The 16,635-nt window shown below is 42.3% G+C and overlaps 1 protein-coding gene across 2 annotated transcripts in view; it reads right to left on the minus strand.

Annotated features, from left to right (window-relative positions):
• alcama (activated leukocyte cell adhesion molecule a) overlaps nt 1-16,635 on the minus strand; it is a 101,240-nt gene that overhangs the window by 11,325 nt on the left and 73,280 nt on the right. The window contains exons 5-13 of one of the 2 annotated variants that reach the window (XM_069165067.1): nt 15,449-15,536; nt 14,875-15,045; nt 13,122-13,246; nt 12,374-12,506; nt 7,163-7,275; nt 6,429-6,552; nt 5,817-5,938; nt 2,163-2,292; nt 639-665 (exon numbers count right to left, since the gene is read on the minus strand). In XM_069165067.1, the coding sequence (XP_069021168.1) occupies nt 639-665; nt 2,163-2,292; nt 5,817-5,938; nt 6,429-6,552; nt 7,163-7,275; nt 12,374-12,506; nt 13,122-13,246; nt 14,875-15,045; nt 15,449-15,536 (1,033 nt within the window). The remainder of the gene's footprint in view (nt 1-638; nt 666-2,162; nt 2,293-5,816; nt 5,939-6,428; nt 6,553-7,162; nt 7,276-12,373; nt 12,507-13,121; nt 13,247-14,874; nt 15,046-15,448; nt 15,537-16,635) is intronic. The other variant, XM_069165068.1, reaches the window with a different exon arrangement.

The raw sequence follows: 16,635 nt of genomic DNA on the forward strand, positions 1-16,635 counted from the left end.
AAAAGGCGCGTGTTTGCCATGTAGGGAGACATTATGATTGTGTTTTTTACCATTAACCAAAACTGTGCTCAGTCTTATTGTATAACAATCATCAGATAATGTTTATAATCTGCCCGAAGGCTCCTCTGCATGAGCCAGACAGTTAACAGATGAAAGATGGAGGAGGTGAGATGAGGGCAAATGTTCAGACACACTAATGAAGAGAGAAATATGGCTGTGTATATGAATGTTTAGTGGGTGCAAAACAGAGGGGAGGGAATCACCAGAGGCCCCACAACACCATATTATAGTGATTTTAAATATAACTTGTATTACGATTATTATTTTGTTTTAACTGCAAATAATGTCTGATGTTTTTCAACATGTTTTATCAAATAAAATCTACCTTTCAGTCTGTTCATCTCACTTCACTCAAATGTTGCATTCACCTGACGTGTTTTTTACGATTGATATGATAATAAATCGATACTTGGCATCTGTGTATTGATACAATATTTTCTCTAAATATCGCTGCAGGATGGTGTTTGGCTGTTTAGCACCTCTGATGACAGATTAGATAAATAACACAAACCTAGTTGGATATTTTTGCAGAAAGTCCAGAAAGTAAAAGAAAAGGTCAAAGGAAAACAAAATCTTACCTCGTCCTTCATTTTCCTCCCTAAAAACTGAAATCAAACATAAATAAATTAGAACTTAAAAAGTCAAACTGAACATACAGATCCTGTTTGTGTGGAAAAAAAGTCAAGAGAAAAGAAAAGGCCGGCAACGCCTCACAAAGATGAAATCAAAGCTTCTCCCAACGAGCAGACTGCATCTCTGACAACAATGAAAGCAACAATTTATTCTGCTTTCAGAGGAGATGCCAGGAGGCTCTCAGACTGGAGGGTTTAGCACCCACAGCCAGGAGGTAGTGAGGGAGGAGGAGAGACAAAGGACAGGAGGATTATCACAGAATGAGGAGGACCGGCGGTTCACAGCATGTATTCATGAAATGAAAGGATGTCTCTGTACTCGCTGACAGTTGCGGCCTGTTTTGAGCTTTCTTTTGTGTCTTTTTCGGTTCCAGTATCCACAGTGGAGGGATGCTGGGTAATTGGCTCGTCTGCACGGCACATGTTTAAATCCACATTATGAAGCAGCTTCAGCTGAAAACTGCTGCTGATAAAAGGTTTCAATGACGTGTGGAAAACAGAAGAAGTGTTATAAAAAAAAAAAGAGGAAGTTCATGTTAAAGGACTGTTCGGTGTCATTTCAATACACCCACTGGTTCCCCACAAACTGAAGACCTGCTGATGTACATGTGGAAAGGTTGTTCAGTCTAGTATTCAGATGGATTCATCCTCTCTCATCACTTCCCTTTGATCTCTGTTGGTTGAAGTAGTTTTATTGCTACGACTGGTTTAATTAATGAGAAACGGTATCAGGATGAAGATTGTGTTCCAGAAGTTAACGTCAATCTCTCTTCATACTAAATACATTATATTGTGTGTATTTTTACATTTCATATATCAGTTCTTTATTTCTATCTATAAATTGAGCTCAGGCATCAACCATCAGTCATGTCATCAACCATCAGTGATGTCATCGTTGGTTTGTGAACGTTATGAATCCTCCAGTTCAGATTCTGTCCGTCACCATCTTGATAGTTCGGAGCGGTTTGGAGCAGGAAGTGACCATATTTGGACGAGCTGGGGGAGGAGCCAGCGGTGGATCTGACCGATCTGATCAGAAACCTGAAGATACTACGTCCCGCCCACCAATAGCTGTAACCTGACTGCACCACAGGCCTGTCAATCAAACAGACACGCCCCCAAAAACAGGTCTTCTTGAATCTTCTTTTCTAATGAATGAGGGATTATTTTCAGATGGACCTCCAGAAAACTAATAAGAAGGAGTGACTTTAGCTAACAACACCGAGATAACTGATGGACACATTTTATTCACTTTGGATTTGATGAGAGAAGTTGAATGGGAGTCTATGGAGCCGGAGGCTTTTTGGAGCCGACCTCTAGTGGCACTCGCTGGTATTGCAGCTGAAGACACTTCTGGATCAGAACCATTTTTCAGAACTTTTATATACCGTCTGTGATGTAGCTACAGACGGGTAGATACTGACTGATTGATAGACAGAAAGATTGATTGATAGCTAGATATTAACTCACCAGAGGACACGTTGATGGTCATGACATCGTCTCCCAGCTTGTTGCTGACGCTGCAGGTGACGGTCAGGTTCAGCTTGGGGACCACGGTGATTTTGTGGATGGCTTTGCCGTTGCTGTAGGAGCTCTCCTCCTGCAGCAGAAACAGGAAATAAATCTCTCACTCAGCAGCCTCCTAATGTCACTGTGAGCAGCGCGTTTCCTCTTCTGCCTGTCAGCTGGTAATGGTGGGGATGGAGGGAGATAATGAACGTAATGCAGCGCTGACCTCAGACAGGGGAGCTGCTCTGCTGACAGTCTGACAGCAAACTAAAGGAAACACCAAACAGACTCTTCCTTTCTTACAAACCTCAGTTCAACTGCCTAGTCGTCAGAGCATCATCTGCTCACAGAGTGACGTCCATCACTGAACATCCCGATGAGGGATCTGATGTGTGCACTGAGACACGCCGTCGCTCAGAGTGGAAGACATTTCTTTAATTAATTGAAAAACAGAGACGTTCAGGCAAGCGTTTGCTCTTTTTTAATCTCCTTCATGTTGTTTCTGTTTCCACTGATGTCTTAAAGTTGGTAACAACAGTTTTTTCAAACTTCTCAAACATGCATTCACTGTTATATCTGATAATGCTTAAAATCTAGTAAAGATCAAATTTGGTGATTTTGAACGTTTAAACTCTGGGATTAAAAGTGCCTTAAAACAATCTCTGTATTTCATGTAATAAAAAGTCACTGGGTTATTTTAAAATGGAGTCAGAAAGTTGAAAAGTGTATTTCTCTTCCTGCATTAAAAAAACATCATTTAGAAATAAAGATGGTTTTCACAGTGCAGCTGCTTCCAGCAGCGCTCTATTCTTCCTCCTGTTCTTTGGGAGGGAAAATGTCCCCATTCATCATCTGTTTGCCTTAACAGGATAATCCTGCTGTTATCCAGCAGCTATTAGAGCAGAAATGATCCTCACTTAACCAACACTGATGCATTATGGCTCCAACAGTTGCCAGTCAGTTGTGCAGTTCGCAATCTCTAATGCAAAGTTGTACGGAGCTGATTTCCTGCCAAAACCTGAGAAACAAACAGAACCTGGTTTACAAATGTCCTGCAGTTCATGAATCATCGAAAAACACTCTGAACAGGAAAGTTCACCGTCAGACAAGTTTCACATCGAAAGGAACAGAACTTTTTGTGTGTATGTCCAGTCAGTATTGATGATATTCTGTATGCAGTAAATAGAAGCAATAAATTCCTCAATAACTGCAGGCTAACTGAGCTATGTAGGTCACCAGGGGGCGCTCTAGATACCGAACCCAAACAGAACCTCATTCTCTCTGCTTGTACTACAGTTAGCTACATTTCCAGCAGAGGAAACTTTGTTCTAAAATATATGTGCAGATGTTGAGGATGACGAGGAGACCTTGTTTTGTCTTACTCTGATATTAAACCATATTAATTATAAATATCTGAAGAACTGCAGCAGAGAGAAGTTCATGCTGCAGCTACATTAGACGTGGAAGAAGATACGGACGACGAGAACCGTCCAGAAAGTGATCTGCAGAAAGCAAAGAGCCGTAAATCTGCTGCGAGGATGAAGTGAAGTGAAACACTGTCATCACAAACATTCAGAGAACAGATCAGACAGCTGCTGTCAGGCTGTGGAGCTCCTGAACACCTTCTCATCTCCAGGAGGCTGAAATGATCCTGAACTGTTGCTTTCAACAGATGAACCTAGATTTGAAGCCGACACCTAAAGTGTTTGTAAGAATGTGAAAGGTCTGGGCAGCGCAGATGAGGAGGACCTGGCTGGATCCATAGATGTAGAGCAGGTAGAAGTGATGCTGATTAAAGGCTGATCACTTCACACATCATTTTATATCACCTCTCAGTGAACTTCACCGTGTGATGGAGTCCACAGGAAGTGAAGCTTCTGAATCCAGAAAAGTCTGTCTGAACACCTTCAAGGCATAAAGCACAGATCGAAGTCTCAGAATCCAGATCTCAAAGATGGAGCTTTCAGTTTCTTTTTTTTAGATTAGATTTTTACACACCTTCCACTCAACTGAAGGACGAGAGATTACCAAGGCTGGAGTCCAGCTGTGAGTTTCACTTTGATCTGAATTAGACTGAATAAGAAGGAAATGAACTGCTGTTTTCTTTGTTTGGTGACGGATCTCGAACCATCAGTGATGTCATCATCCATCAGTGATGTCATCAGCCATCAGTGATGTCATCGTTGGTTTGTGAACGTTATGAATCCTCCAGTTCTGATTCTGTCCGTCACCATCTTGTTAGTTCAGAGTGGTTTGGAGCAGGAAGTGACCATATTTGGACGAGCTGGGGGAGGAGCCAGAGGTGGATCTGACCGATCTGATCGGAAACCTGACGATACTACGTCCCGCCCACCGATAGCTGTAACCTGACTGCACCACAGGCCTGTCAATCAAACAGACACGCCCCCAAAAACAGGTCTTCTTGAATCTTCTTTTCTAATGAATGAGGGATTATTTTCAGATGGACCTCCAGAAAACTAATAAGAAGGAGTGACTTTAGCTAACAACACCGAGATAACTGATGGACACATTTTATTCACTTTGGATTTGATGAGAGAAGTTGAATGGGAGTCTATGGAGCCGGAGGCTTTTTGGAGCCGACCTCTAGTGGCACTCGCTGGTATTGCAGCTGAAGACACTTCTGGATCGGAACCATTTTACAGACCTGAAGCTACGAACTCTTTTAGAAACAGTCTGTGATCACAACCAGGTCTTAAAGCACTGATCAAGGTTTTGTACAGAGACACTGAGTGTGCTGCAGATCAATGGAGGACTTTGCTGTTTGCAATGAAATCTGAAGGGTTTTATTCTGCAGCCAAACATTAGCATTATTAGTTAATTTGTTGAATAAAAAAATCAAAAGCAAAGTCAAGATATTTAATAAAATGGAATAAACGATGAAGGAAGACAATTCTTTGCCAGTTCCAAATTATGTTAATTGTGTTTTCCTTTTGTTTTCTTGAAGGATTCCAACAAACTCCTTCACGATTGTAACTCTGAATGATTTAAAATTATTTATTTACATTCTTGAACCTGAATCAGAATATTTCAGTTCTTTCAGGCAGTATTTGTCTGAGAAATGCTGCCTGTGTCGGTGGAGTCTGCAGCTGTGTGCATGCAGGTATCAGCAGGCAGCACAACCAAGCATTTAAATGACTCATTGCATGTTTGTGAAGAAAGTCACGTGATATTTTTTTTGTCCTTGAAGATAGACTGTAGACATGCTGTACTTGATGTTGTCAAGGTATTATAGCCATATTTTGTCCTTGCAAAAGAAAATGCATTAGTTTGTTAATATTGTTTCTATCTGTAAACCACATTGTGTTTGTTGGGGAATTGTAGGAATTTATAAAACATGTTTTGTTTGTTAAGTTTTGGCTGCAAATTCGTTTCATGCAAATGTTGATGGAACACTTTTATACTGATCATACAGTCTGAATGTTATTCAGGACTCTTGAATGTATAATGAAGCAAAAAATGGGTGAGAACCTCTGCAGGGGCTTTTTTTGTCTTACGGGATCCTCAAAGAACATTTTAATCTCAATGCTGGTTTGTCGACATGTTTCTGCTTTTACAGGAAACATACTGAACACACACGGACGCTCCGTCGCTTACGTTGGTGTTGTTGATGCTCCACTGGAAGACGGGTTCTGGGACTCCCTCAGCCTCACATGTCAGGACTTTGTGTTTGGCATCGCCGGCGCGGTGTTTGGTCAGGCTAGTGATCACAGGCTTCCCTGATACAAACACATCATCTTCTTAGTGACACACTTCATTTCATCACAAATCTCATGCAATGTACCAGGATAGATCCAGAAAGATAAAAGCCTGATGATAACTGGTACAAACGTCCTCTCTTGATCATTATCAGTTCCTGAATTCCACGTGTTTGTGAGCAGAACTTATTGATCTACCCTCGTACAGCAAGTTTATGAAGTTATGTTGACAATAAAACAAGTTGATTCCAGTTTAGACTTCATGGAATGAATCAGTTGTTAGAGAGATGCACTAGAAGGAGAATGAAAGCTGTCAAAGTCACGAACTGCATCTGCTCAAGTATTGTCCTCAAAATATTAAAATAATCTAGTTTTTAGATTTAAAACCTTTGATCTTTAAAAAAAAATAACTTATTGAATGAATAAGGTGGACACTGACCATGACTACACACACACACACACACACACACACACACACACACACAAACATGCCACCCCCCTCCCCCCTCACCTTCTACGACCAGGTGGAAGCTCTGGCGGCGTGTCAGGCCCGTCATGGAGACCTCACACACGTAGAGTCCTGCATCGCCGTACGTCAGCTTGCTGAACTCGGGCTCCTTCACCGTCTTCCTGTTCTGAAAACCATCAGAGTCTCAGTCCGTCTGTGTTCTCCAAAATAAAATGCACCCGTAACTGTAATTCAAATGCAACAGAAACACACATTCTTCCTATCTGGTGTTCCGTTCACTGATCTGACCTGCTGATATAATGACAGGATGAACATGAATTAATACGACATGTCAACTTTCATCTCTGTCTGTTTGGATAGCGACCGTAACGTGAGGCCACTGAAATCTGTGCACTGATGTGATGAAGACTCCGTATCTCCTCTTCAGTTCTTCATCACTGCCTTATGATTATCTGCAGTATATCCAACTATTAAACAACGAATCTGATCAGACTTTTTCTTATTCGTTAAATGAGGCTCAATTTAGCCAATTTATCATCTCGATCTCACAGATTTCTACTTTAGGTTGTAGATAAACCTTTAAACAACAGTTTAAGGACCCATAAATATAACATGTGCTTTCATTTATGTTTTTGTAGTTTCGTCTGAGCTCTGTGTGTCAGACACACGATGACGAACACACGGTTCTTCACTTCCATTGTTCTCCTGAGATGGAAGGCAGGAAAACAAATCAGTGTCCTGCCACTGCTCTCAGTATTTATAAAAATTATAGTTACCTTTGTCCACAACACTTTAGCGTCGCCTGAAGTGTTCTTCTCCATCTTCACGGTCAGCTTGTCCCCGACGGTCTTCACGACCCTCCCGCTGGGACTGAGAGTCAAGTCCAGGACTGGAACACAGAAACAGAACCATCACCATCACCAACACCAACACCATCACCATCATCAACACCAACACCATCACCAACACCATCACCGACATCAACACCAACACCAACACCATCACCATCACCAACACCATCACCAACACCATCACCATCATCAACACCAACACCATCACCATCATCAACACCATCACCATCACCAACACCAACACCATCATCAACACCAACACCATCACCAACACCATCACCAACACCATCACCATCACCATCACCAACACCAACACCATCACCATCATCAACACCATCACCATCACCAACACCATCACCATCATCAACACCAACACCATCACCATCACCAACACCATCACCATCACCAACACCATCACCATCACCATCACCAACACCATCACCATCACCAACACCAACACCATCACCATCATCAACACCAACACCAACACCATCACCATCACCATCACCAACACCAACACCATCATCAACACCAACACCATCACCAACACCATCACCATCATCAACACCAACACCAACACCATCATCATCACCAACACCATCACCATCACCAACACCATCACCATCACCAACACCATCACCATCATCAACACCAACACCAACACCATCACCATCACCATCACCAACACCAACACCATCATCAACACCAACACCATCACCAACACCATCACCATCATCAACACCAACACCAACACCATCACCATCACCAACACCATCATCAACACCAACACCATCACCATCACCATCATCAACACCAACACCATCACCAACACCATCACCATCATCAACACCAACACCATCACCATCATCAACACCATCACCATCACCAACACCAACACCAAAAACCAACACCAATTTGTTCAAATTCCTCTAGACTCTCTAACATGGAGCTTTATGAGATGTACTTAAAGAAATCTAAAAAGGTAACTACTGTTCCACCTGTGTGTTACGACATCTGATGAACTTGTTCAGTGTCTCTGGATCACAAAGTGTCCAGTATGACAGGTGTTTGTGTGTTCAGAGACAAGTTGATTCACCTACTTCCTGTCCCCGCCAGGTTCTTCATTCACTCTTTTATCCCTCTAATGGGTCCTGAATATCAACTGTTCTCTTTAATATTTTTCCATCTTGGTTGGCAATTACAATTTCTCCAACAAAATCAAATCCTTGCTTGGCTGGACATTACATTACATTTCATTTATCTGACTCTTTTATCCAAAGCGACTTACAATAAGTTCATTTCAACCATGAGGGTTCAAAACCAGAACAACAAGAATCAAGAAAATATAATTTCTTCAAGACAAACTACAAAGTTCTATCAGTAAGTTCTATTTTAAGATACTAAAGTTCTACTGTTCAAGATAAAGGAGGAGGAGGAGGAGGAGGAGGAGGAGGAGTGGAGTAGTGTGAGTGTATTTAGGAGGTTAAAGACCAGTTGAGCTGCAGAGGTCAGATGGTACTAACAGGTAGACCTGCCAGGAGGGAGTTACAGTAGTCCAGACGTGAGATGACCAGAACCTGGACCAGGACCTGGACCAGAGCCTGGACCAGAACCTGGATCAGAACCTGGATCAGAGCCTGGGCCAGAACCTGGACCAGAACCTGGACCAGAACCTGCGCCGCCTTCTGAGTGAGAAGAGGACGTATTCTCCTGATGTTGTGCAGCAAGCAGGACATGTTATAATGCTTCAGTTTTGTTCGTCACTAACAGGACAGTTTGACATCTTTACTTAGTTTATTTCCACCGACACATGTACAAATGTACCACGATGTGAAATAATCCATTTGTTGGATTGTTTATCAGTTATTTCAATCTGAGGAGTCTTGAACAGAGATGGATGGATGTCAGAGCTTGTGATCTGACTGAATAATCACTTCTAATAACCGGAGCCAGCTGAAAACATCTGAGGCTGCCTGTATTTAAACTGCAGATCTGTGGGTTCATACGTTGACATGTCGTCAGCAAAAGAACTAATCTGATGTTGTTTCATTAACATTTTAATAAGTGATCAGGTTAAAAAAAAAAAAAAAACTTTTTATCACATGACTCCATCTTTGTGTCGTCTACTTGTGTATTTACATCTTTATAAAAAGTTTTAATGATTGTTTTACAACTGCATGTCTTTAAATTTGTTTCAGGGACTTATATTTTGTAAATAGTTTTTTATTGGTAGTTTATCTGATTTGTCTCCATGATGTCTTTTGTTTCTGAGACATCAGCCTTTTTCGGAATGTTGTTTGATCACATTTACATCCACTCTTCCTGTTTATTTCCATTTTTATTTCATGCTTTGGTGTCATTTTTTTGCCTCTTCTCTAATTTTTAATTCAGTTTGTAACTGAACCAACTTTTCCTTGCTCTGCTTCTCTAAATCAGAACAGTAATTTTCTGTCTAAGAGCAGGTTTACATTCGTCTAAAAGAATTGGAGAGGACACTTCCTCCTTCCTACATTTAGCTGGTGAATCTTTTCCATCCATCTGATTTACAATCCCTGCCTCCATAGTGTGTGCTTTGTTTCAGAATCCAATTTAAATATAAACTGGGCAGACATCTGATAAGTCTGTCACTTTATATAAATCTCCTTGAAACATAAAAAATGTAATATATAGAACGTGAATCAGATTCAAACCCCTCGTACGTCTGAGAGTCCCTCCGTAATTAATTTGATAGTTTTTGACATTCCCTTCCCTCGAAAGGTTTCGAGTGTCAGCTGAAGGCCTAACTTCACAAATTAGAAAACCTGAAGCCTCTGAGATTAATAACTCGAAGACTTGATTATAAAAATCTGCACTCAGAAACCGGAGAAGCAGAAAAGTAAGAAAACACCTGAACCAGGAAAGATCTCATCGATATGCTCCTCTTCATACGTGAATTTACAATAAATCAAAGTTTCTACATATCTTCTAGGACCTTGACGACAGGAAGATCGATACTAATTAAATCTCCATCTCTTTAGTTTCAGGTGTTCCACTTCTGTTAGAGGAGATCTGGCAGAACTCTTACATCATTATTTCCTTTCATTAACTTCATACTCTGCATGGGTATTTGAAGCCCCTTTAAAGCCTGAACTTAAACTATATCTTAAACTTCTGGTGCAACAAACACAAACATGAACATTAACACCAGAAGAAACCATGAAATCCACTCTGACAGTAAAAATCTGCTCTTCATACAGCTCACCATTACAAAAACTATTAAGTTGTTATAATTATAACATGTAACCAAAGTTACCTTTTAAATATGGACAGCTGAACAAAATCATCTCGTTTTACTTTTATTTTTTTATTCTTTATGAACTACTTTTAAGTGTTAAATTCAACACGTGTGAAGATGATCAGGAACAACTACATTCTGTTTTTAATAATTAATAATGTCTTATTGGGTTAATATGTTCAACAGCTCTTATCTATGAAAGTATGTTTGTCTTTTTTTATGCCAGCAAAAAAAAAAACAGTTTTGAAAGCAAATTTCTCACGCTGCAATCAAGTCAAGTTTGTAAGTAAAAATATACACACTGAGAATAAAATTATTTGCATTGTAAACACATTTGCTCGTTTTCAGAAGTCAGAATTTTGCTTATAAAACTAGACTTTTTGTCTGCGAATCAAAAACCTTTGTGAGTCGAGTTGGACGGAGTGGGCGGGACATGTGGCAGAGACGGGAGTTTCTATTGGTGGATTAACTTGGACCCACTTAGCATAAACACCTGATAGAAGAGGAGTGTGTTGAGCTACATGGAGGTGTGTTTGTGTTATATTCATCTTTTCTATTAAAACCCTGTTAACTGTGGCAGCATGGCTTTCACTTTGCTCATATTTCATATCGTTTCTTCTTCTGCTGGATGAAGAGCAGCCTGTCGCTATAATGTTCCGCTGTGAGGCACCAAAAATATACTTTCATAGACAAAATTATGAATTCTGTGACCAAAACTGCAAAAGAAAATTTGTTGCAGTGAAAATAATTTTCATATTTTTACTTACAAACTTGATTTTTGATTGCAGTGAGAAATTTGCTTTGCTTGCATAATAAAGACACAAAAATACCTTCATACTCATCCACCATAAATTTTTCTTGTTTTATTATGAGTAGAGCTCTATTAGTACCCATAATGCACCACAATAAAATGTATGTGAATGTAGATAAAGCTGATATGTATATTTACAAATCAAAGTATTTGGACTAAGAGATCAGTTAATCATTTAGTTTTGGTGGAAAAAGAGAAAAAAAAAAGTTGGTAAATGTTCAGTTTCTGGCCGTCAGAGAACATTCACGTCACTCAGAGAGCAACAGATACTTCTCTTCAATATGAGGGGTACACGTACACAAACACACGCACACGCGCACACACGCACACACACACTCACACACACACACACACACACACACAAACACACGCACACGCGCACACACACACACGCACACACACACTCACACACACACACACACACACACACGCACACGCACACGCACACCATGGTGGGTGACTGGAGGGGGAAGCAGCTGATCAGCCTCCTGAGCTGCTGCCCATCCAACTTTGTCACTTGCTGTGATTGGTTGTCCTCCTCCTGCTGTGATTGGTTGTCCTCCTCCTGCTGTGATTGGTTGTCCTCCTCCTGCTGTCCTCCTTCTACTGGCATTCCTACATCTCTCTGCCAGTTTAATCTGATTAGCATTACTGCTCCCATGACTTCATTTACAGTCAATAAAAATAGCTTCTTATACATAGGAAGAGTAAAGTTCAGAGAAGATCAGAGGAGGATGGGTGAGTTTTGGGTGAGTTTAGTTTTGGGAGAGTTTTGGGGGAGTTTAGTTTTGGGGGAGTTTTGGGTGAGTTTAGTTTTGGGGGAGTTTAGTTTTGGGGGAGTTTTGGGGGAGTTTAGTTTTGGGGGAGTTTAGTTTTGGGGGAGTTTTGGGGGAGTTTAGTTTTGGGGGAGTTTTGGGGGAGTTTAGTTTTGGGGGAGTTTTGGGGGAGCAGCCGTCCGTCGGCTCAACAGTTGTAGGTTTGTGTGCCTCAGCAGTGATTTCCCTCCCTGTGGTGCTGCAGTGTGTTCAGGCTCTTCAACATCAGTACTCACAGCTCACAGAGATGCTCTGAGACGCCCCCATCTTCTCGTTGTCTGCCAGCGAGCACCGGTACTCTCCAGCATCCTCTCGGCTCACCGCAGCCAGGGAGAAGGAGTCCGAGTTCTCCACCAGCTCCTTCTTACCCTGTAGGGAGGAGGAGGAGGAAGGAGGGAGGGAGACGGAGGAAGGCGGGAGGGAGGAGGAGGAGGTGGAGGGAGGAGGAGGAGGAGGAAGGAGGAAGGGAAGAGGAGGAGCAGGAGGGAGGTGGAGGGAGGGAGGAAGAGCAGGAGGGAGGGAGGGAGGGGGAGGGAGGAGTAGGAGGAGCAGGAGGAGCAGAGAGATACTATTAACTCCAGTCATTGTAACATGAGGACCAATCACAGAGTTCCATCCGTCGATCAACATCAGCATCTTCCTGTGATGTCACCACGGACCTGGAACTGGATTTCAACTCCAGAATCATTTCTGTTATTATTACAGGAAGAGTGCAGTGATGAGGTCCACAATATTTAAAATGAAATACTCTCACCAGAAGCCAGATTAAAAACAACATGTGGGGCTTTTAAACCTCATAAAGATATACCATCATCACCACATTCTTGAATGCTGGATCCACTTTTGATCCAAATACAGAGAAGAATATTCCAGCGTGTCAGTCCATAGGATGAAGCCCCGGCTGAGCTCACAGACAGACTTCATTCCTTATTATTTTATGAAGGCATATTGCTACTAGAGGTTGGAGGCGGGGCTCCGGCTCACCTGGAAGAGGAAGAAGAAGGAGCTGGGAGGAGGGTTGCCGTCGGCGTTGCACTTCAGCGTCACGTTGTCTCCTTCTACGATCGGACCTTTGGACAGAACCTGCAGGCTCACCTTCTCCGATGGGTCTGACAGAGGGATGTTAAGAGCATAAAGAGGACAGACGGATGAGACTCTGTTCCACACATACACACAACTGTCTGATCAGCACATCAGAAAGTTTACTGAGCTCATCGGTCACGCTTGTGTTTTTATGGCTGATTATCAATCACGGAGTTCTGCACTTTCATTTCTCTGCATACTTGATTGTGGTTCATGCAGCAGAGAGTCACTCAATGCTCTGAAGATCATCCCTTTGAACTTTCCTTTCAGTGTCCACACATAATATTAAATATTAGATGTGTATCGAGGCAGATTATCAGTCAGAGCTACTGTCTGAGTTCCACCTGACCGTAACTACACTCATCACAAAGAAGCTCCACGTGTGTCATACTTATTTTGAATTGTGTTTTCTTGTAAATTATGGGGACGTCTGACTTAATGCATTTTCTCATTTACATTTTAGACATTCAGCCAAGCAGCAATCAGAAGTGACAACCTGACTGCACCACAGGCCTGTCAATCAAACAGACACGCCCCCAAAAACAGGTCTTCTTGAATCTTCTTTTCTAATGAATGAGGGATTATTTTCAGATGGACCTCCAGAAAACTAATAAGAAGGAGTGACTTTAGCTAACAACACCGAGATAACTGATGGACACATTTTATTCACTTTGGATTTGATGAGAGAAGTTGAATGGGAGTCTATGGAGCCGGAGGCTTTTTGGAGCCGACCTCTAGTGGCACTCGCTGGTATTGCAGCTGAAGACACTTCTGGATCGGAACCATTTTACAGACCTGAAGCTACGAACTCTTTTATAAACAGTCTGTGGATTCATCTGATGGTCTGTCCTCAAAGTCTCCAGCAAAGACACAACTTTATCTCTGAGGTGATTAAGTTTTCTTTTTGAAAATATACACATTTCTATGTTGTTATTAAGTATGAGATGTTTGTAATATTTGTAGCTCCTTTCCAGTCTAAACACATGACTCATGAAGGAAGGAAGTGAACCTGGACTACTGCTTGAACAAACATTCATCCTGCAGGATAAAGACCTGCGTGAAGAAATATGAGTTATATAACCTGTCAGCTCCTCCAACAATCAGAAGTTAAATGACTTACAAAAAAATCCGTTTGCACTCATTTGACAACATAACTGATGTTAAGATGCTGAAAGAAGTGTTCCTGTTTCTGTCCAGTGTGCAGCTGCGAGGACAACTCAGCAGGAAATGTGAAGTTGAAACCATGTCACGAATAAAAAATAAGGTCATGGAGTTGTTCTGGAGGTTGCTGAAAACTAACTGTTTTAGGAGATCTTTTGTGTATTATTGTGTGTGTGTGTGTGTGTGTGTGTGTGTGTTTCTCTGCTGCAGAGCTCAGACAGCAGCGAGAAAATGTATCATTTTTTGCACCTATAGAACCTGAAAATTCATATTGCACGAGTCCAAACATTCAATTTCTCGGCGCAGCACTTCGTTTAGAACAAAAACAATCTGAAAGAACAAACACAACAAGTATCAGGAAAACTGGGACGAGATGAAGCTCCGCCTCCAACTGTGTGTGTGTGTGTGTGTGTGTGTGTGTGTGGGGGGGGGGGGGGGGGGGGGCTGACAGGTGTTACACAGGTATGGTATGGTATATACACGCTCCACTCACAGTGAATAGAGAAGGGCTCTAGGGCAGCTTCCTGATTGGTCAGCTCGTGTGTGGACACGCAAGAGAAGATGGCGCCGAAGTCATCCTTGGTGGCGGCGTACTGGAGGGTGGAAGAGGTGGTGGAGAGGCCTGTAGCCGGATCCAGCTTCAGGCTAGGGGTGATGAGAACAGCTGGAGGACCAACACACACACACACACACACACACACACACACACACACACACACACACACACACACACACACACACACACACAGTCAGTGCTGCAGGTCAAACAAACAGCTTCTGTTTGAGGAGCTGTGAAACCAGATCAGCAGGTTTTCTGTGTGAAACCAGTTCAGATGAGAAAAGTGTTGAAGTGAGTTTCCGGCTCCAAACCAGCGTCCTGATGACTGCAGCTGTTGGTCTGATCCAGATGACATGAAGCTGCTGTTTCATTTAAAAGTCTGTGACTGATGTGTTTCTATTGTTTTATCTCCTCCTGTCCCTGATATTCAATCCGGCCCGTCCCTCAGGGGGTCTCAGTGGGACCGGCTCGTTTCTGGGTGTGTCACCACACATATCGGATACCTCACCTTTCCCATCGGTGACCAGGGGCTTCCCGTTCTTCTGCCATGAGATACGGGCAGCAGGATGAGCATCTGCTGCGACGCATGTTCCCACCTGAAAGAAGCACAGAAGAGATCTCAACATCAGAGCAAAGTTCATCTTATAAGTTCAGACTCCTGAGAACAGATCCAGGAGCTTTGGTTGGTGATGAATCCTAACATGTTTTAACTGAACAATTTAAGATCTTCACCTCAACTACTGCAGAACTGTTTGAACATAACTGTGTTTAATGTAGATAATAGTGTTAATATGTGAATCGTGCTGAGTTCCAGATGAATCCTTCCCTTAGTACACTAACACATAGTACTCTCACATGTCAGGACTCTCACTGTGTACACAGAGTTGTGTTGTTTCAGATCACACTGACAGGAAATGACCTCATCATGTGACCACATCACCCTCCAAAATATCTGCAACTTGAATTATCTTACTCAGAAATCAACGTGTTTTTGTGTCCTCTGTTTAACACTCAATAAACACACTGATTCTTCTGTCCAGCAGCAGCAGTGGAAAAGAACCACTTTGTGTTCAGGAACAGGTGCTTTTAATTTGAAAATCCTTTACATTGGTGGCCCCTTCCCTTCCTCTACAGAGCCAAGATGGCGACTGTTTAGGGTGGAAAGTGTCCGGAGATTCACACAAACACCAACCATCAGTGATGTCATCAACCATCAGTGATGTCATCGTTGGTTTGTGAACATTATGAATCCTCCAGTTCAGATTCTGTCCGTCACCATCTTTGTTAGTTCAGAGCGGTTTGGAGCAGGAAGTGACCATATTTGGACGAGCTGGGGGAGGAGCCAGCGGTGGATCTGACCGATCTGATCGGAAACCTGACGATACTACGTCCCGCCCACCGATAGCTGTAACCTGACTGCACCGCAGGCCTGTCAATCAAACAGACACGCCCCCAAAAACAGGTCTTCTTGAATCTTCTTTTCTAATGAATGAGGGATTATTTTCAGATGGACCTCCAGAAAACTAATAAGAAGGAGTGACTTTAGCTAACAACACCGAGATAACTGATGGACACATTTTATTCACTTTGGATTTGATGAGAGAAGTTGAATGGGAGTCTATGGAGCCGGAGGCTTTTTGGAGCCGACCTCTAGTGGCACTCGCTGGTATTGCAGCTGAAGACACTTCTGGATCA

The sequence above is a fragment of the Embiotoca jacksoni genome, unplaced genomic scaffold, assembly GCF_022577435.1.
Source record: "Embiotoca jacksoni isolate LCO1_2020_lvr unplaced genomic scaffold, fEmbJac1.0.p SCAF_33, whole genome shotgun sequence".
In the NCBI taxonomy this organism is placed as follows: Eukaryota; Metazoa; Chordata; class Actinopteri; family Embiotocidae; genus Embiotoca; species Embiotoca jacksoni.